Below are 22,573 nucleotides of genomic sequence, written 5' to 3'. Positions count from 1 at the left end.
ATCATCTCCAGCCAGCGGAAACTATTAGTGCAGGCACAATATTACAGATGAATTGAAATCCTGTGTTTCAAGTTAATCCAAATGGACAACACAAAAGTTGAATAGCAGCACTCACCTTGAGGAAGCCTACAGCTACAAGCTGACCATTCCCCTCCAAGGGACAACATGTTCTGATGGTGAAGAAATGGCGACAAAAGTTCAGGATCCATCGAGAGAATCAATGCATCAAACTTGGAACTTTAATAAGTTTGACATGGGCCATTAAACGGAGCATCGGAAAGATTATTCCTCTGGTGCCAAGTGTGTTCACCCATGCATCTAACTTGCAACTCCGAGTTCTGTATTTCTTAGTGCCAGGGAATCACAGGACTTGACTGGCCACGATGTCCCTATTTCAGGTGATGGGTCTTCATTACATTTGGCAAACATTTGCTCTTTCTTTGAACAGAACATGTTTGATGGTAAGATTTATCATCTTGTAATGTAGACGAGACAACTACAAAACGTGAAAGATGTCAGGTTTCCAGTCAGCAACTCTCTAGATTTTTTTGTTGTTTTTCTTATCAGTTGCTTCTTCAATAATAAATTGATATTTTGACACCGTTTATATTTATTTAATGGTTCCATTCCTGAGAACTGTCCATAAGCTGATTTCTCCATTAAGTCAGAAATGTATATATTCCACAGCTATCCATACCATATTGCTCTTCAAAAATTTGCTACAGTTCTTTCTATTCATTCAATATTTACCATAACACTAATTAAACTAATGGAACTATATACTACATCTGGTCATTGCATTTTATTATTATTGTTACTAGTTTGAAAAATGTGTTAAAGTGTTTGGGAGACCATGCGCATTGTTGAATTTTCATAAATCCTTAATCAAGGTGCCACCAAGTATTACAAAATCACCCAGACCTTTCTGCTTATTGTCAAAGCAAGGAACCGCAGATGCTGGTTTATACCAAAACGTCTGAAGTGGGTCCCAACCCAAAATGTCACCCATCCTTTTCCTCCAGAGATGCTGCCTGACCCGCTGAATTACTCCAGCATTTTGTGTCTATTTTTCTGCTTATTGTCCACCTCGTGCATCTACAATTCCTTCCGTACTTTTTCCTCTGTACATTAGCTTTAAAGAAGACCGGGAGACCTGGGTTCGATCCTGATTACGGGTGCTGTCTGCACGGAGTTTGTACGTTCTCCACCTGCGTGGGCTTTCTCTGAGATCTTCGGTTTCCTCCCACATTCCAAAGACGTACAGATATGTAGGTAAATTGGCTTGGTGTAAATGTAAAACAAAAATATTGTCCCTAGTCTGTGAGGGGTAGTGTTCTCGAGCGGATTTGGTGGGCTGAAGGGCCTGTTTCTGCGCTGTATCTCCAAACTAAAACAAAACTAAATTGTGCTATTACATTTTCATAAGAATTTAGAAGTTTGCATTATTTATTCGGCTGCATTAAAGATAAGTAAATTCCTGAATTATGTTTTACTGACTACTGTTTCATCACCACCCATAATATCTTGAAATGAACCAGCTTCATAACTGGTCGTTCAAAATTAACTCTCAATTATAATTAGATCAATATTACTGTACAAATAATAGATAATTTTCCATTTTAGAAATTTATCAAACTTGTACAGTTCTGTGCCCTAACACACTTGGAGTTGAAAGACTAGATGCGGAGAGAATGTTTCCAGTTGTGGGAGAGTCTAGGACCTGAGAGCACAGCCTCAGAATAAAAGGACGTACCTTTAGAATGTGGATGAGGAGGAATTCCTGCAGCCAGCGGGTGGTAAATCTGTGAATTCTTCACCACAGACGGCTGTGGAGGCCAAGTGATTGGGTATTTTTAAAGCAAAGATTGATAGCTTCATGATTAGTAGTGGTGCCAAAAGTTATGGGGAGAAGGCAGGAGAATGGGGTTGAGAGGGAAAAATAGATCAGCCATGATAGAATAGCAGAGCAGACTCAATGGGCCAAATGGCCTAATTCTACTCTACTATGTCTTAAGAAGTGAGTGATATACAAACATGAGCAGACTGTCATCGTTAGTGATATCTGCAGGGTTGCTCCAACTACACTACCTGCCTTTCCACAGACTGGTGAAGACGCTGGCAAACACAGTCTTTCATATATATATATATATATATTTTTTTTTCTCCCTGTGGCAATCTCCCACTGTAGTTCCCCAATGGTCCCATGGAAACTCTGAAGCAATCGTGCATTCGAAAGACTCGCCAGATTGCAACAAAGTATGTGATGCAGTAAGGGAATGTAGTGCTTTTAGGAAATGCATGTTCCTGGATAAAAATAAAGCCCTGTCCCACGGTGCGAGTTCATTCCAAGAGCTCTCCCGAGTTAAAAAAAAAATCATACTCGTGGTAAGCACGGAGAATGAACGTAGCGTGTACGTTGGAGCTCGGGGACGTCTCTTAGCGCTAACGGCAGGTACTCGGGAAGACTCGTAACAGCAGGAAAGCACGGGAAAACTCGTGAAGATTTTTCAACGTGTTGAAAAATGTCCACAAGAGCCCCGAGTACCGACGAGTGGCCAGTATCGTAAATCTCCGAGTTGGAATCAGGGCAAACTCGTGAGAATTCTTGGAATGAACTCGTACCGTGGGACAGGGGTTTAAGGCTCGATCTTCACTTAAGATCCTCGGTATGTTTCAAAGGAGAGAGGGTAGCTGTATCATTGGTAAATCACGCTAAACATCGCCACATTGTATTTATTGCGGGGTGCAAATGTGCTGATGGAACTCCCCAAGTGCAACAGTGACCACAAGCCAACTCTACTCCGACATATCCACAGGGTTGAATCTTGTACGTTCATGATTCACATGAGCCAGTGGCACCATGGGGAGTGCGTAGGATGTCCCAAGGTAGGTTACCTGTAAAAGCCGGTCACGGACGTTGAGCCTTCCATCCAGACCTGCCGCACTGCCTGAGCCAATAGCCTTCACCAGCACAGCCGTTCCACCGTCACCACCCACTAATGCAAAGCCCAAGCCGCCACTTGTCGGTTTCTCCAACTCAATGTGGATTGTAAGACTCTGCTGGGAGATAGAAAGGGGAGCTGCGTTTCACACAGTACCTCCAGCACAGTAGGAGAGGGGTGAGCCTTCAGTAAGGTGCGGAGGTCCTGCCACTGGATCAACAAGATGAGTAAGTATTGTGAAGAACAGCCATACAACATGGATACAGCAATGGCTAATCATTTACTACTTGCTTCACAGAGTGATCATACAGTCACAAATCAGATAATAAATACTGTACAATAACAATAAATATCAAGAACACCGAGAGCTTTGAACTCACAAACATAAATTTAAAAAGCAAGATACCTCGGATTCTCCCGGCAGTGTGGTGGAGTTATGTTGGGACCGTACATAATCCTTGGACTGCTTTCCTAAAAAAATATAATAATGTGAAAAAGCAACTTCCTGACGGAGCGAGGTTGTTTTTCCGTGAAGCAAAGTCCATTCTGTGACGGGTAAGGTTGCGAAACCTTCAAACATCAACGAAAACAGTGGACGCTTCCCCATTGTGTGGTGACAACACGATGAACTATATAAAAACAGCATGATGTGCTGACTGCAAAATTGCTCCCTGCTCATTTATCATCACCTCAATCATGTCTAAACTCCCTCAAACCATTTTCCTTGTGCGGTGGAAAATGTGAGGAAGGACAAATTATACAAAATAACATTTACAAAAGATTACAAAATGATTCCAAACACTAATTCATCAGCTCCTTCATATTATCTGACCTCCCTCTAATCATTTCAATTCTATGATTGTCTTTTGAAAATTAAGTCTCATATTCTGGAATAAAACACTTCTATAAAGTGCAGTACGTCATTTAAATCAAATTTGCTAAATGATGCTTCGATAAGTTGTTTAATCATTTATAATTTAATGATTATACTAACGTTGAAGGTCGACAGGGTTTAGAGTACCTTACAACTTTGAAGCAACCCACATCTGTCGTAGTTGTGTCCTTGCTTTTGCTCTTCCCTATTTTATACAACATCAACGTTCACACCCTCTTCCTCTTCTGCCCCCCTGGTCTGCTGTTACTCAGCAACCTCTCAACGCCACATGCCAGCCCAGCAGTGATCAGTGAGCCACTGGATCAGATGCAGAGCCGTGCTCTCGTGTGGTGGCCAAGCGGGCTGGCAATAATTAATCCTCCTCTAAGCAGGAGATAGAGCGCGGAGATAGATTCTTCCTTTGGCAGAGGACTGACTACTGAAGCAGAGAGACAGACAACAGATCAAACTGGATTAAGACAAGGGGCAGCCACCCTTACCATCCAGAACCCGCAGCCTCTCCTGGTCAAGCTGGCTTTGTCCTTCTTTTGATGCTGGTTTAAACTCACCAAAGCCTTGAGTTTGCAAAGAAAAAGATATACAAATCAGTGCATATAGAACCAAAAGCAAGCAGGTTATCAAATAAGGCAAGGTAGAGAATAATACCTTTTTCTGTCCCTGTCCAGTTTGCTCCCAATTTATCATGGACAAAGAATGGGAAATGTCAATCATGTGGTTTTGATCTCCATAGCTTCTTGCTCTATATTCATGGGGTCTTACATCACAGGAAAAAACCCTTAACTGGTTCTACAGTATCTTGCCGAAGACCACACTGACCATTGAGAACCCATTTTGATCAACCCATTGATCCTATTTTTCCCATCAGCTGGTCGGTGCGGACTCGGTGGGCTGAAGGGCCTGTTTACAGACTGTATCTTTCCCCATGTGGTTACGGAGAGAACGTACAAACTCCATGTGTACAGTACCCGTAGTCAGGATCGAACACGGGTCTCTGACGCAGCAAGGCAGCAACTCTACCGCTATGCCACCTCGTTGGGATGAGGGAGGAAACTGGAGTAACTGGGGGAAACCAGACAGTCATGGAAAGAACATGCAAACTCCACATGGACAGCCCCAGAATCAGGATCAAACCAGGCTATGTGGGGCTGTGAAAGGGCATCTCTATCAGTTGTGCGGCGGTGCTGAACCAGGCAGGGTTTGGACATGCTAGTCACTGGGTACAAGAGAGGAACACAGATTCAATCAATTTTACAATTAAGCATTATCTCATTTAAGAATATATTTTACCATGACAAGACTGGTTATTTTTAGGACCATGTTTTAATAGAGTGCATGCATTTAATAGAGTGTTTTCAATGGATCCACGATTATTGCTCAGTATTGTCAGTACAGCAGGGTGGCGCAGCAGTAGAGTTGTTGCCCTGCAGCACTTGCAGTGCCAGAGACCCGGGTTCGATCCCGACTACGTGTGCTGTATTGTACAGAGTTCGTATGTTCTCCACGTGACCGCGTGGGTTTTCTCCGAGATCTTCGATTTCCTCCCACACTCCAAAGACGTACAGGTACGTAGGTAAATTGGCTTGGTGTATGTGTAAGTAAGATAGTGTTAATGTGCGGGGATCACTGGTCGGTGCGGACTTCGGTGGGCTGAAGGGCCTATTTACGCGCTGCATGTCCAAACTAAACTAAACTAAACAGATCAGCCACTGAGTCACGGCAGCAACTCATCCAAGGACAGGCTATTACTTTGCTTCAGTGAAACAGCATCAGGTGCAAACATGTTGCTTTGGGCAACAATGGTGGCCTGTACTAATGGACCAGCTGGTGCTATCGTGTATCTCCTGGCAATCTTGCAAGCTCCTGCAACAAGCCCCAAGTTGCAAAGATACAAATCTTCTGCTTGGCTGTCAGTAGCCCCTGGCTCCAAGGGTTGCCAGTTCCATTGCCACATCTGGGTCTGGGCCGGTCATATGAACTGGCATTTCAATCCAGCCTGCTTGAGTGTGTCATTCCCAGCGATGGGATCACTCAGCCTCCTCTGCTCATCATCTTTTAATGATTCAGAATAACTTGTATGTTTGTTAAGCAACAGCAGTCAATGGGTTTTAAATGTGACGGCTCAGCACTAATGCGTGGAGTGTAAGGTGTTGAGGTGAGGCAGGCTGTCGAGTCGGAAGAAACTGAGATAATGAACAGCCTCTAGGTCACTCATGCTTACAGAAGGTCTGCACTTGCCTGGTAGCGCCAAGCAGTTTTTAGCTTTCTTTCTACTTGCAGTTCCTGGAAATTAAAGGAATAAAAGATAAGACAAGGCAGGAGTGCAGCAATGCAGAGCAACAATGCAGGGTAGCAGGTTTGGAGGATTGCAGGCAATTGGTGCAGCCTAATCCAGTTCCTGAAGGACCCTACAGAGAGTTCACTTGCCTCTACCATATTCTACTGTACTATACATCTCTTGGGCAGCTTACAACCCAGTGGTATGAATACAGATTTCTCCAATTTCAAGTAACCCCTGCATTCCTTTCCTCCCCCCCCGCCCCTCCACCCTAGTCATCCTACTAGTTCCACTTTTCGCATTCCTATATCCCTTCGTGATCACCTCTTCCCCAGCCAACAACGGGCCATTGTGGGCTCCACCCTTCCTTGATCATCTGTTGCTGGACCTGATTTCTTCTGGTCTTTTCCTACCCCCTAGTTCCCTCCACTTTACTTTCAGTCTGAAGAAGGGTTCCGACCTATAAAGGTCACCCGTTTCTTTCCTCCAGAGATGCTGCCTGTCCTGCCCCGCTGAGTTACTCCAGCACTTTGTGTCTCTCTACTCCATCCACATGAGTTGTAATTCTGAGCCGGAAACCACACAAGAGGTTGTGTGGTGACAAAACGTTACGGCGGCAACTCTACCGCTGCGCCACTGAGCCCGCCCCATGAGCTTGCCCTTGGAAACATCAAAGCTCTTATTGTTTTGACCATTTTGGTTAAATTCACCCCATCATTCTCTGCAGCTCCAGTTCCAAAACATAATTGAAGTCGAGACATAAAGAACTGCAGATGCTGGTTTAAAATAAAATACACAAGTGCAGGAGGAATTCGGTAACGCAGCGGGTCGGGTATACTTGACGTCCATCATTAATCTCCACAGATTCCTTTCCAGATCCTTGACTTTCTTGCTGAATGTGTGATCCCTAAGTTTGGATGCACTGCTCCAGAAGATGCATAAACCAATGATTAACACTGGTACACAAAAAAGCTGGAGAAACTCAGCGGGTGCAGCAGCATCTATGGAGCGAAGGAAATAGGCAACGTTTCGGGCCGAAACCCTTCTTCAGACATGTTGCCTATTTCCTTCGCTCCATAGATGCTGCTGCACCCGCTGAGTTTCTCCAGCTTTTTTGTCTACCTTCGATTCTCCAGCATCTGCAGTTCCTTCTTAAACAATGATTAACACTGTTTCATTGCAACTTTCCTGCTTTTGTATTCCACACCACTATTTATAAGGCTAAAGAAATATGTTTTTAAGAAGCTTTATTGATATTAATGTAAAGAAGAAGAATTCTTGCGTCATGATCTTTCTCTGTTTGGTGATATTCTCCACGTTGTACTGCTGGCGTGGGAGAGATTCCTAATTACAACCTAATAGCCATGCAGGATTTGTGCGACTGTTGGATTCTGCCAAGTCTTCAATATGTTTTCCCATTTCAGCAGTCCAAAGAGCTGCCAAATTTACTCATTGCTTGCTGTAGAAGCCTTTCCACTGGATGTGTTTTTTTTTAATAATATCCTGTGCCAGCTAGACGTTATATCCACCTCTTATGTATTATGGAGCCAGTTATCAGGTCCACAGGCACAAATGGTGTAATTCAGGCCAACTGTGCCTTAACTTGCATCGTTCCTGTGTCTTTTGATTATTGTTAGGTACAGCAGGGAAACAGGAATGGCTGATCATTCAAAATCACTATCCCATTCCTGCTTTTTTTTCCCATATCTCTTGATTCCTTCAGCCCTAGGAGCTAAATCAAACTCTCTCTTGAAAACATCCAGTGAATCGACCTCCACTGCCTTCTGTGGCAGAGAATTCCAGATCCACAACTCTCTGGGTGAAAAGGTTTTTCCTCATCTCAGTCCAAAATGGCCGACCCCTTATTCTTAAACTGTGACCCCACATTCTGGACTCCCTCAACATCGGGAACATTTTTCCTGCTTCTAGCCTGTCCAATCCTTTAAGAATTTTATATGCTTCTATAATATACCCTCTCATCCTTCTGAATTCCAGTGAATACTAGCCCATACAAGGCAGAATGGCCTGTTGCTATGCCACATCTCTCAACTAAATTAAATTCTGTAATGCACTCCATCTGTATAATTCTCTGTCCCTGCATCTCCTTCATTCTGGTCCCTTGATATTCCTCTGTCATTGGCAGTCAAGTCTTCAACTGTCAAAGTCCTATCTCCACAATGAATTCCATAACCTCGCCCTTAACACCTTTTGTATTCAGACTCCAGACATTTCTGCTTAGATGGTTCAACTACAATTGTTTCATGAAGCTCCTGTCAAATTCACTTGGTTGATCTTAACTTCCAAGGTGCTCTGGACTGAAAACTGAAATTGTAGAATGGATGGCAAGCAAAATTCTGCAGATTCAGAAATTGTCAAATTAAAGAGAGAGAGAGAGAGAGAGAGAGAGAGAGAGGGAGAGAGGAGAGAGGGAGAGGGAGGGAGAGAGGGGGAGAGGGAGAGAGGGAGAGGAGAGAGTGAGATGCGAGAGAGGAGGAGAGAGGGAGAGAGAGAGAGAGAGAGAGAGAGAGAGAGAGAGAGAGAGAGAGAAGGAGAGAGAGAGAGAGAGAGAGAGAGAGAGAAGGAGAGAGGGATGGAGAGAGAGAGGGAGAGAGAGAGAAGGAGAGGGAGAGAGGAGAGAGAGAAGGAGAGAGAGAGAGAGAGAGAGAGAAAGTGACACACACTGAGAGAAATAGCAAGAGAGACACATAGACTCAGAGCGGGAGATACAGAGAGAGACATAGAGAGAGACATAGAGAGAGAGTGAGAGAGCAACAGAGAGAGAGAGGGGGGGAGAGGGGGGAGAGAGAGGGGAGAGTGGGGGGGGGGGGGGAGGAGAGAGGGCAGGAGAGAGTGGAGGAGAGAGGGAGAGACATAGGGAGGATTGCTATTGCAGGGTTTTTTTCTATTGTGGGATGTGTGCCTGGGGCAATAATGGGATGTTATTCAGTCACAGATGAATTTTTACATGACCTGATTAAAGATAAAAGTGATTGGATAGCCAAATGACAAAAGCAAGTAAACAGCCCACCAACATAATTTGCTCACTGCATGTACAGCATGAATTAAAAGGCATCAGTGGGCAAGTGGGTTGATTTGAGCCTGCTCCAGATTACACCTACACAGTGAAGATGCTGCCTGCACTCGATCAGCAAAGTATAATTACGCCTCAGTTATTGCTGCCAGCGTGGAAACAGCTCCACCTCATTTGTGTCACTCTCGACGAGATCACACCGGAAAGATTCAAAGCAGTGCAAGCACTTCACCAAACTCCTCCAGAGAATCCAGACGTGACAGTCAGCCCAGCTGGTTTAACCTCAGGCAATTGGGTCTGAAAACTGACTGCTTCCCGCTCCTAGATAGACACAAGGTGCTGGAGTAACTCAACTCATGATGCGTGCTTGGACCGAGTGGATAGTGAGAAACTTCCTGCAAGGGACAAGGGTTAAAGATCACAGGAATAAAATTAAAGGAGTCACCAGGAAAATCTCTTGCTTTTGTGCTGGAGTGATTGGAATTGGAAACATATGGCTTGGCAGCAGAACATTTCAAAATACAGCGGTGACAAAAAAAATGTTGCGACACTTGAAATGATGCCGCGCATCATAGGTCATCACGCCACGTCACGGCTGCATCACGCCACGTCATGGCTGCATCACGCCACAAATCTTTCGGGAGATGTCAGTCAATGATGCCAATAGTCGCCGAAAAATTTGCCAAGTGGGACGGCCCTTCACAGTCAAAGAATAGTACAGCACGGAAACAGGCCTTCGGGCCAACTTGTCCATTACGACCAAGATGCTCACATGCGCTTGCATGTTTCAGTAGATCTGACAACATATGTTATATACAAACATATAAAATTCTTAAGGGATTTTGACAGGCTAGGCGCAGGAAAAACGTTCCCGATGTTGAGGGAGTCCAGAACCAGGGGTCACTGCTTAAGAATACGGGGTAGGCCATTTAGGACTGAGATGAGGATTTTTTTTTCACCCAGAGAGTTGTGAATCTGTGGAATTCTCTGCCACAGAAGGCAGTGGAGGCCAATTCACTGGATGTTTTCAAGAGAGAGTTAGATTTAGCTCTTGGGGTTAACGGAATCAAGGGATATGGGGAATAAAGCGGGAATGGGGTACTGATTGTGTATGATCATGCATGATAATTTTGAATGGCGGTCCAGGCTCGAGGGGCCGAATGGCCTACTCCTGCACCTATTTTCTATGTTTCTATGTTTCTATGACATGAAACACAACTTAAACACACAAGGTGACACCGGTTCACACGGACGTTATCAGATTGATGGTGGGATTACTGCCAGTGGTGGGTTCTCACTCACTAGTGATACCCATTCATTTTTATATTATCCACAATAACAGGAAGGCAAAGTTCGTGCCCTTATCTGTGGCGAACAATGAAAGGTTAGTGTTTCTTCCCACGGATGGGCGGGGAGGTTCAAGGTTCAAGGTTCAAGGTCAGTTTATGGTCACATGTACCAATTAAGGTCCAGTGAAATTCGGAACTGGGGAAAGGAGGAAAAATCTTGGCCCAGAATGAAAATGTGTCTCTTCCGGGGCTGGCAAAGTGAACTAACTTTGCATTGACTATCAAGACGGAACAAGTACTTTTATATTCTCAAATAACTAACCTGAATTTCAGTGTTGATTTTAGTGGGACATCATCAACCATTTCCAAGAGTTCTTATGACTTGCAGGGAGTCTGAGGGGGAGGTAGGCCTTGGTGTGGGGTTAACTGCAGAATGGCAGCAACTAAGCTGCAAGTTCAGAAGTGTGTAACTAATGGTTCTGCCTCCAAGCGCTGGGCTTGCTGGGTCATTCATGAATAAGTAACCCCATGTGGAATTGACCCATTGCCATTCCAGTAACATTGGAATGTGTCAGGCACAATAACTGGAGGGCATGCCGAGCAAATGGCTAAGTATTCAAGGCGGAGTTGCTTCACAAGACCAAATATTAAAGAGGTTGTGGTGCAGTTCTTGTGCTGCTGTTAGTGCACTGGATAATTGGTACTTACAGGATGATATTGATCGGTTTTCTGAGCAAGGCAGATGGGATTTAATCTTGCTAAGTGTGAGGCGATGCATTTCGAGAGGACTTGTAAGGATGGGACATGGGAGGACACTGGAGTTGCTGGAGTAATTCAGCGGGTCAGGCAGCATCTCTTGAGAACATGGATGGGTGATGTTTCAGGTCAAGACCCTTCTTCAGACTGATTTTGTGGCGGGGTTGGGGGGGAGGAATGCTGGAAGAGAGGAGAGGCGGGACAAAACCTCGCAGGCAATAGGTGGACACTGGCGATGGAGGGAGGGTTTCTGATAGGCAGATGGTTCGAACAAAGGCCAGAGAAGAGAACAGAAGGTGCGAGGCAGGATTGAATTCTATGGATAGGACAATGAGTAGAGGGACGGGGAATATGGAGGAAGCGAGGGACCTGAATGGCATCCAAGGACCCCTGAAGGTGGCAGCACAGGCAGATAAAGTGATGAAGAAGATACATGGGGTGCTTGCCTTCAGTAGTCGGGTGGTTATGGTACAATTTTACTAAGTTTTGGTTCGGCTACAGCTGGAGTAGTGTGTATAGTTCTAGTCAACACATGACAGGATGTGATTGCACAGGGGAGGATTCATGGGTGATGCACCAGGAAGTGGTGTGTAATGGAGAACACCAGCTATGAGGAGACACTATAGATGAGGTTTGCTTTCCTTAGAACTCAGGAGGAGATCTGATGAAAGCACACAAGTTATGAGGGGCATTAATAAGGTAGATAGCAGGACAATCTTCCCCATAGCAGAAAGGTTTCGACCCGGAACGTTGCCTATTTCCTTCGCTCCATAGATGCTGCCTCACCCGCTGAGTAACTCCAGCATTTGTGTCTACCTTCGATTTTTCCAGCATCTGCAGTTCCTTCTTAAGCATTCCCCATAGCAGATATATCTAAAGCTGCAGTGCACAGGGTTAAAGCTGAGCGGGAAGGGATGGGGATTTAGAGAGGTTTAGAACTCGTTAGCCGCTCGCAAAGCCAGAGGGATGTGTCTGTTACACCTCATAGGAGGAAGAACTCACTCACCCAGAGGCTCGCTAGAAACTGAATTCTGTTTAGCTCAGAATTGTCATCCATGCTCTGTTCCTTCCCTGTCTCTGTTACATTCTCCAGCTTGACAATACCTTGCAGCTCTTCCCAAAGGTTGGCAGCTTCCCAAGCATTTATTAGTGATAGGAGCAAATTTAGGCCATTCGGCCCATCAGGTCTACTCCACCATTCAATCATGGCTGATCTATCTTTCCTTCTTAACCATTTTAGCTTTGGACTCTCCACCTCGTTAGCTAAGACTCTCTTTAAAATGCTATTCTTTGAGCGAGCTTTTGGTCACCTGCCCTAATGTCACATGTGTTAAATATGTTAAATATTGACAAACAGGTCAGCATGTCACATGTGTCCAAAAGTTAGTGAAGCTGCATCAAATCTCAACGTGAGCATTTTAATTTGTGGAAAGATTGCTCAGATGTTCCACATTTACTGGGATCTATGTGCTGTCACTGGCCTATAGAACGCTCTATCATGCACACACACAGAGCACTGACCCCCCTTGCTGGTCACTGGGTCAGCTGGGTGAAGTGGTAAAGATTAACTACCCTGCACTAGAAGGGACATGTTTATAGTTGCTGCTTTAATTCAGCGTTGCTGGAGAAACCACTTACCGGTCAGATACATTTCAGTTATCACTGGCTTCCCATCCCTGAGGGAGCAAAATAAACGTGGTTTACATGCTGGAACAATACTAACGACAAACAAGGTGTCATCATAACACAGAGTTAACATGTTCACAAGTGATAGGAGCAGAATGAGGCCATTCAGCCCATCAAGTCCGCTATTTAATCATGGCTGATCTATCTCTTCCTCCTAACCCCCATTCTCCTGCCTTCTCCCCATAACCTCGGACACCGGTCCTAATCAAGAATCTATTTATCTCTGCCTTAAAAATATCCACTGACTTGGCATCCACGGCCTTCTGTGGCAAAGAAGCACTATGGGAGCTACACTCGCCACCCCCCTGCAGGACCTATACATCAGGAGGTGCAGATCTAGAGCCAGCAACATTATGGGGGACCCCCCCAACAACGGACTGTTCCAGCTGCTACGGTCAGGCAAAGTTTCTTCCCACAGGCCATCAGGGCTGTAAACTCTAATCTCACCAGGGACTAATTTACTGTTGTGTTGTGTCTTTTTTAAATTGTTGTTTTTTTTTCCTAACATGTAAATACTGGTTCTGTTCTATTCTATTCTGTAGTTTTTGCACAATCCGCGGGCATTGCCACTTCCATTTCACTGCATATCTTGTATGTGTATGTGACAAATAAACTTGACTTGACTTGACTTGAATTCCACAGATTCATCCCCCTCTGACTAAAGAAATTTCTCCTAGTCTGAGACTCTCCAACTAGTGGAAACATCCTCTCCACATCCACTCTATCCAAGCCTTTCACTATTCTGTATGTTTCAATGAGGTCCCCCCTCATTCTTCTAAACTCCAGTGAGTACAGGTCTTGTGGTGACAAACGCCCGTCATAGGTGAACATACTCCTTCAATAATTACTCAATAAGTTCATGTTCATAAGTTATAGAAGCAGAATTAGGCCATTCGGCCCATTGTCTACTCCCCCATTCAATCCTGGCTGATATTTCTCCCACTCTCAACCCCTTTCTCCTGCCTTCTCCCCATAACCCCTGACACCCTTATTACCCAAGAATCTATCTAACTCTGACTTAAAAATATCCGTTGACTTGGCCTCCGCAGCCTTCTGTCCGATACTGTCAGGACAAGTGATTAAAAAGTTAAAGAGGCAGGTTTTCAGGAACTAAATGTAAAAAAGGAATAGCAGAGGTTTACAATGAAAAGTCCAGAGCTAAGGCATCAACAGCTGAAGGCACGGCCACTGACTGTGTGAATAGTCATAGAGACATAGAGCATGGAAACAGCCCCTTTGACCCACTTGCCCAGACCACCTGCCCATGGTTGGCCCATATCCCTCTAAATCTTTCCTATTCATGTACCCCTCCAAATGCCTTTTAAATGTTGTTATAGTATTTGCCTCAAGTACCTCCTCTGGCAGCTCGTTCCATATACCCACTCTGTGTGTGAAGAAGTTGCCCTTCATGTTCCTATTAAATCTTTCCCCTCTCACCTTAGACCTATGTCCTCTGGTTCTCGATTCCCCTTCACCGGCTAAAAGACTCCGTACACTCACCAAGAGGGGAGGCTACACTTAAAGGAGCGCTGAGACAAATATATCAGTTGCAAAATGGGCACGAATAAGCAAATAATGCTTTGTAATAAGTCTAAAATGGTCACTGTGAAGCTAAACTCAATAGAGTCAATAATAGGGACACAAAGTGCTAGAGTATCTCAGGGGGTCAGACTTTATCCCCGGAGAACATGGATCGGTGATGTTTTGGACCCAATATCAAACCTGTTTAAACTTCTAAGTAAAATTAATAATCCCTTGAACATAACCTGAATTGACAGCTTAAAAAAAACCCTCCTTTTTACATCCTAATGCTTTTTTCCTTGATCCATCACTGATGAAACTTTCTTTAGTGTATGGTGAAGGATTCTAGTCTACATGTTTTCCTCATTGTATAAAAATATGTTGTTCACTTTAAATGCATTCTGATGACCATTTAGTCTGCGATTCACTCTAAACCACAGTCATGTTAAACACAATTGTTCCAAGTCTTTCAATAGGTTACCTGGCACTGTTTTTCTTTTAAACCAAAAATAATGTAATCAATTATTTTCAAATATATATGTACAGTACAAAATAAATCTAAACAAAACCCACCACCATAATACAAGTCAAACTAATATTCTTCGATACTAAATAAATTATTATACAAGTATATTACCATCTTTCTAAAACCTCCCAGACACGGACGTAACCCTGGAAAAGGGGCAGGCAGCCGGCTCGGGCAGAGTCCGCTTTCACTTGGCGCCGTGACCCGCGGATGGCCAGCTTGGCCAGGCCCAGGAGCAACCCAACCAGGCCATTTTCAGCCCGACCCACTCCCTTATGACCTGACACTGTTGTCTTGGAATGCACTTGGAATCAATGCGTGGCACGTTCTGTATTCTCTGAGTGCCTACATGGGGCCAGGATACAGACCACTCAGTGTCTCATTGAAAGGCACAAGGTGTGAGATGGTTTACTCTTGTTTCTCTGATTGAATTGTCTGGACTCAAACAAGAATGTTGATACAGACATCTCGCATTTATGCATGTTTGATTTATGCATTATTTTAAATAATGCACTTGTTTAATTAATACCAAAACAAAATTTACGTGCTGTATTTTTAAAATAATGCACTCAAATTCTCGCTTAAATTCATGCATTTGATTTATGCATTTTTGAATTATATGCCGCTATTCAGGAATATAACCATTGCATATAACTCAAGGTGCCTATTTTTCCCTTTTTTTCCCCATGAATGTTTATATTTCTTATGCACCTCAACAAATTGTCTGAAGATGGGTCTGAATGTGAAACATCATCCATTCCTTCTATCCAGAGATGCTGCCTGCCTTTCCCGCTGAGTTGTGTCTACTGTAAGTATGTTGATCGTACATGAGTGTGGTGCCATGGAACTGCTAATGAACGACTCTGAAATGAGTTTAGCTGTGGCTTGATGTTGGAGGTGAAGAAAATGTGTAATTCATCTAAAGTGTGAATATTTCCCCAATGTTTAGGTTGGCTGATATAACCGGAGATTGCAGCTATCAATGAGGCAATGCAATTTGTGAAGCTTTCTCACAAACCATGACTTACCTCATGGCCTTGATGGTTATTTGGCCATTCGGAGTGTCACAAGCTCGCACTGCATCGTCCAGAGTCATGCCCATGGTACAGACATCACAGATGTAGAGGATCTTGTCTCTTGGCTGCAGGCTGCCTTCCAAGCTGGCGGGTGAATTCGGCACAACCTCCAGCACATAGATACCTTGCCATTTACTGCCTATCCCCCCTGTTAACTTCAAACCTGTGGCAACAAGCACAGACTGCAATCAGACCAACTGCAAAGTGTATTAGTCACATATTCACCGGTGCACAATGAGATCATCAGCTTCCTCTGGCAACTGAGACCAGGAAAGTCATCCACATGTCACTTTAACCAGTGCTCCACCAACTAAATCATCTTCCCTTGTGTGATGAATGATTCCCATCCCCATATGGACATTTCTTCCTCATCAGCAATGCTGAAAGGCAAGAAACGACAAGCTTACAGAAGACAGGGTTTAACTCCACCAGCTCTGAGCATTTACAACCTTTTGCCTAATTAATTGTAACAAATAATTCTGTGATAAGTCAAAGAATTTTAGGATTGGATATTATTGCAGCTCAAAATAACCCTAATCATAAATGAAGATAGATCGGATAAATGCAGAGTTTCTTGACCAGAGTAGGGGAATCGAGAACCAGAGGACATAGGTTTAAAATGAGGGGGGGGGGGGGAAATTAAATAGGAACCTGAGTGGTGATAGTTTTACACAATGGGTGGTGGGCGTATGGAATGTGCTGCCGTAGGCGGTAGTTAAGGCAGGTATTATCGCAACATTTTATTTTAGTTAAAAAAAAAAAAATTTTAATTATTTTTATTAGAAGCAATTGTACAAGGATAAAGCATTCGGCATCTAAAATTATACAATTATTGTACAGCTTCAATTTTAACATTTTAACCTGAAATTGAGAGAAAAGAAGAAAGAGAAAGAGAGGGGAAAAGTGAGAAGTGAAAAGATAGCTCAAAAAATCACATAGAAAAGAACCCCAGACTACCAAAGTAGTGTGGCCAAAAAGTGAATAAAGATATGAGATAAAGAATAAAAAAAAGAAAAAAAGTGGTGATATACCTGCTCTTCGCAACATTTAAGAAACATTTACATGGATAGGACGGGTTTAGAGGGATATGGGCCAAATGCAAGCAGGTGGTACTCGTGTAGATGGGACATGTCGGTCAAGTTTCCATGATGTATGAATCTATGACTCTATGAAGAATAGTCAGCTAATGCCCTTTGGATTTTAAGAGGAATGAAAGATAAATTATAGACCCTCAGTTCCCAGTCATTATTGTCTAGTCTGTATGGCATGCATTGAAGTGTGAAACAATTTCTTCCCAGCTGTTATCAAGCAACTGAACCATCCCAGCGGAATCAGAGAGCAGTCCTGGACTCTCTTTGATCGGACTTTACTGGCTTTACCTTGGACTAAACGTTATTCCCTCATCATTTAAGAATAAGGGGTAAGCCATTTCCAATGGAGATGAGGAAACACATTTTCACACAGAGAGTTGTGAGTCTGTGGAATTCTCTGCCTCAGAGGGCAGTGGAGGTGGGTTCTCTGGATACTTTCAAGAGAGAGCTAGATAGGGCTCTTAAAGATAGGGGATATCCGGAGAAGGCAGGAATGGGGTACTGATTGGGGATGATCAGCCATGATCACATTGAATGGCGTTGCTGGCTCGAAGGGCCAAATGGCCTACTCCTGCACCTATTGTCTATTGTCTATCATGTACCCGTACAGTGTGAGTGGCTCGATTGTAATCATGTATTGTCTTTCTGCTGGCTGGTTGGCACACAACAAAAGCATTTCACTGCACCTTGGTGCACGTGACAATAAACTGAACTGAATTGAATTGAACTGATGTATTAGATGGGTGTATGGAATAAGAAGAGACCATCTGATCTCAAAAGGTTTAAAGGTCCAGACTAGTCTCTCCATCTCTTCCTTACCTGATCCTTTCACTGTAATCTATACAATAGTTAGGCTTCAACTGGAGCCCAGAGACCTTGTTCCTTTGCACATTTTTGAGAGGTGGAGAGTTGGACAAGCTGACCTCCCCTCACCCAACAGGTGAGGTGGAGCAGTCGCAGAGTGTTGATGGGACCTCTGGTAGCAAGTCCTGAAGCCCTTCACTTTACTTGGAGATACAGCACAGAAACAGGCCCTTCAGCCCACCGAGTCCGTGACGACCAGCGATCACCCCGTACACTAGCACTATCCTACACACTAGGGACAATTTTACCAAAGCCAATCAGCCTACAAATCTGTACGTCTTCGGAAAATCCTCGAGTCTTTGAGCTTCAATGGCTGGCAGCTTTCAGTCCTGGACTGAGTGAGGCATTAGGAAGAAATCACAAACTACAACCTTAGGCCAACTCTGGGTCACATTTGCAGAATGTGTAGGAAAGAACTGCAGAAGCTGCTTTAAATCAAAGGTAGACACAAAATGCTGGAGTAACTCAGCGGGACAGGCAGCATCCCTGGAGAGAATGAATCACGAAGGGTCTTGACACAAAACGTCACCCATTCCTTCTCTCCAGAGATGCTGCCTGTCCCGTTGAATTACTCCAGCTTTGTGTGTCTACCTTCACATTTGCAGAAGGTCGCTAAATGTTGCCATTTTGTGTTTTGTCTGTCAATCAGTGGTCCAATATAACACCAAACCTTTACTTGACTAGGTCTGTATATATAATTGAATGATCGGGCATTATCATTCTGTTCCCACCTCTTGCTGCAGTTTAAGATGGGCCCCGATGCATCAAGAATGCATTTTTTAGTGACAACTATGTGGACGACTAGTCAATAAATCTGCCAAGGTCCCATCGCATCAGCATTCCTCCAATGCATGCGCACCGAGGAGTATTGTTGACATTGCTTCACATTGACAAAAATATATTGACATCCATCAGCTTTCCAGCACCGTCTATAAAACAGACTACAGTTATAATAAAGAATATTTCAGCGTGTTAGTAAATCAAACGGTACGTTCATGACATGTTCTTTATGACCACTATTATTTTAGATGGTCGCCAATTTATCAATTCCAGTCTGAAGAAGGGTCTCGACCCGAAACGTCATCCATTCCTTCTCTCTAGAGATGCTGCCTCTCCAGCTTTTTGTGTCCTTCTTATCAATTTCTTGCTTTGTAAGCAGGGAGTGACATAAGAGCTTCTTTATGGAACTTATTTTTGGGCAGAGCATTCAAACGCGAACTGTAGGCAAATTACTGATAAATAGAGTAACTACCCTTTCACTTCATTTCTGCTTGTATTCAATGAATACTTGTCTGCAATGAAAGGTTCATATTTATTATCATCAATGTGTAAAGTAATTGGGACTGAAATATTCCTGGTTCATGGTTTTAATGGCCACAAGAGAAATGCTTCTAGACACCCCAGTCCAGTACCATATGAATGTCTGGGAGACACTCCTGAATGTTTAAAATTGATTTTTTTTTAAATCACAACTGGGCAGGTGCTGCCTCACATTGACACAGGTTCGATCCTGACCTCGGGCGCTGTCTCTCCAGTTTAGTTTAGTTTAGCGATGTAGCGTGGAAACAGGCCCTTCGGCCCACCGAGTCCGTACCAGCCAACATCAACACTATCCTACACACACTAGGGACAATTTACATTTATACCAAGCCGGTTAACCTACAAACCTGATAGCGCGGACGGAAAAAAAAGATCTCGGAGAAAACCCACGCAGGTCACGGGGATAACGTACAAACTCCGTACAGACAAGCGCCCGTAGTCAGGATCGAACTCGGGGTCTCCAGCGCTTTAATGCAGTAGCTCTAACGCTGCGCCACGGTGCTGTCACGGGGCTTACATGGCCTCGTGGGTTTTCTCCGGATACATCGGGTTTCTCCCGTGTCCCAAAGATGTGCGGGGTTTTAGGTTAATTGACCTATTAAAAAAATAACACAAGTATGTGGGGAGTGGATGAGAGAATGGGAAACGTAGAACTAGTGTGAATGGGTGATCGATGGCTGACATGGACTCAATGGGTCAAAGGAGGGCCTGTTTACTTGCTGAAACTCTAAATTAAACTAAACTAAACTTTTTCTCACAGAGAGTGGTGAGTCTGGAATTCTCTGCCTCAGGAGGCCAGTTCTCTGGATACTTTCACGAGAGAGCCAGATTGGACTCTTAAAGATAGCTGAGTCAGGGGATATGGGGAGAAGGCAGGAATGGGGTACTGAATGGGGATGATCAGCCACAAATGGCCTACTCCTGCACCTTTTGTCTATTGTCTATTGTCAAACTAATCTCATCAGATAACTTCATGGAGGTTGGCACTATTTAGAAACACCATCATATTAAATAAAGTTCAATGACCAAATATTAAGTCCATGCAACATTCTGTTCCATTCTGTTTGTAGTTTGTTTGGTTGTTTGTTTGTTTGTTTGTCTTTTTGCACAAAGTCCGCGAGCATTGCCACTTCTCATTTCACTGCACATCTCGCATGTGTATGTGACGAATAAACTTGACTTGACTTGACTTGACTTGACTTGACTTGCTTTATAAAATTAGGATACAATGTGATCACTCATTGTGGGGGTGATACCATTATCGTTTAGGAGGTGACATCTCCTAACATTATCCACTAACATCATCTTTATTTCTTAGTTGCTTCATTTCAGTTCAACACCCATAATGGCATTGGGGTATATATAACCATATTTCCAATCACAAGCACAGCTCAAAAGCAAATCAATGCCAACACTCCTAGCAAGGTCAGGGGAGGATATTCAGACTGGCCCAAATGTCTGTCTGCAGGCTTTATGTCCATTTTTCTTTAGCTTTCTAACTCATAGTGCGAGAGGGACTCAGTGAGTCAGGAAGCATCTGTGGAAGGAATGGATGGACCATGTTTGACGTCGGGACCCTTCTTCAGACAGGTTCAGTCCCCACTTGAATCTGAAGAAGGGTCCCGACCAGACGTGCATCTACCCATTGCCTCCACAGATGCTGCCCGGCCCTCAGAGTTCCTCCAGTACTTTGTGTTTTGCCCGTGATTCCAACATCTGGAATTCTTTGTGTCATAGATTCATAAGGTCAGAAGTGATAGGAGCAGAATTAGGCCATTCGGCCCATCGTCTACTCTGCCATTCAATGATGCCTGAAATTTCTTTCCCTCTCAACTCCATTCTCCTGCCTTCTCTCCATAACCCTTGACACCCTTACTAATCAAGAACCTATCAATCTCCACGTTACAAATATCCAATGCATTGGCCTCCACCGTATTCTGTGCCAATGAATTCCACAGATTTCTGATGGTAACTTTCTGATGACAAGTTCTGTCTGCAGAAACAAAGTCTGAAACCTTTGGTTGGGATCAACAAAGCAGCACACCTCCTATCCGCTCCTCAGTGTTTTACCACCCTAGATGCGTTCAGCACTAAAGGAAACGGTGTGGACTCCTCAAAATTAATGATGCCCACTTTGCTGAAAGGTATGGTAGGGGCCAGCTGCTCCTTGCTTTCAATTCTGAGACAAGCTTAAAACTTGCAAAATATTTATGGAAATGACACGCATATACAATGTCCGACCTGGACATTGTTCAATGTAAAATCTGTCGGCATAAAGCCTACTGTAAGTCATTACGGTCTGAAGAAGGGTCTCAACCCGAAACATCACCCATTCCTTCTCTCCAGAGATGTTGCCTGTTCTTGTATGTTAAGTCATTAAGCCACGATGTGAATGTTAACATTTGTGATTCTTTTATCTGATTTCTGTTGCCATGTTTTCTAGTGGATTGTGAAAATATACGTTGAAGACGTCACCCGAGTTTTGCTTTCAACACTAGGTGACCGTTACTATGTTGAAAAAATTAAATAGTAACCCACCGGTTATAAAACTCAATGCACAAGTTGTTCCTGAAACTCCAATGAAGAGATCTCTCTTAGGAATACGTGTGGCTACCAACAGAAACCTTATCAATGCTGTGTTTTCTAGTACCTAAAATTAATTAGAAGCTCACCAAACTTTCCACAAAGTTTTTGTCTCCATCTAATTTTGAAAGAAAGCAACGGCATATATTTCAGAGGGTTCCCGGTGCAAAGAAATAGCCGGCAGCTGATTGAAACAATGAGACGGAACATGACTCTAGGTGCCAGTCAATACTCTACTGGGAAAATAGTGCGGCACGTACCTAATTGTCCATTCGGGCCTTTCTCCAAGATGATGTCAGGGATTTTTTCCAGAGGCAGAACGGGAAGCAGGTTCTGGGCAGCACGTCCCACCATCAGGGTGAGCTTGATTGGAGCGACCCGTAGCAGGATAATGGCATTCTCGTGTGAAATGTTTGTGACATCAAAGCCATTTACCTGCACAACAATGGAAACGTTAACTGATATAATCCATGTAATTTAGAGTCCACTTCCCTGATCTTTTTTGTCTAATATCTCATCTAAAAGATAGGCCTTCTGAAGGCAACACTTTCTCAGTACTTTCCTTATAACGTCAGCATAGATAATATTCTTCAACGACCCAAATCCCAGCAATTTGGCAGCCATGACTTCAATGCAATTCAGTTACAGTGTGGTGGTCAAGGAAAGAGCGTTCAGGTCACGGCCCTGTTTCCATCAATCTTTCCACCACTACGCACTA

General features: G+C 43.8%; 1 protein-coding gene across 1 annotated transcript in view; it reads right to left on the bottom strand.

Annotated features, from left to right (window-relative positions):
• The window catches only part of LOC129712842 (tyrosine-protein phosphatase non-receptor type 13-like), a 212,237-nt gene that overhangs the window by 51,117 nt on the left and 138,547 nt on the right, over positions 1-22,573 (bottom strand). The window contains exons 32-38 of the mRNA XM_055661561.1: positions 22,116-22,290; positions 15,950-16,160; positions 12,827-12,864; positions 6,056-6,117; positions 4,317-4,623; positions 3,349-3,413; positions 2,896-3,060 (exon numbers count right to left, since the gene is read on the bottom strand). Coding sequence (XP_055517536.1) covers positions 2,896-3,060; positions 3,349-3,413; positions 4,317-4,623; positions 6,056-6,117; positions 12,827-12,864; positions 15,950-16,160; positions 22,116-22,290 — 1,023 coding nt within the window. The remainder of the gene's footprint in view (positions 1-2,895; positions 3,061-3,348; positions 3,414-4,316; positions 4,624-6,055; positions 6,118-12,826; positions 12,865-15,949; positions 16,161-22,115; positions 22,291-22,573) is intronic.

The sequence above is a fragment of the Leucoraja erinacea genome, chromosome 34, assembly GCF_028641065.1.
Source record: "Leucoraja erinacea ecotype New England chromosome 34, Leri_hhj_1, whole genome shotgun sequence".
NCBI lineage: Eukaryota > Metazoa > Chordata > Chondrichthyes > Rajiformes > Rajidae > Leucoraja > Leucoraja erinaceus.
This window is presented reverse-complemented; position numbering and strand designations above follow the sequence as displayed.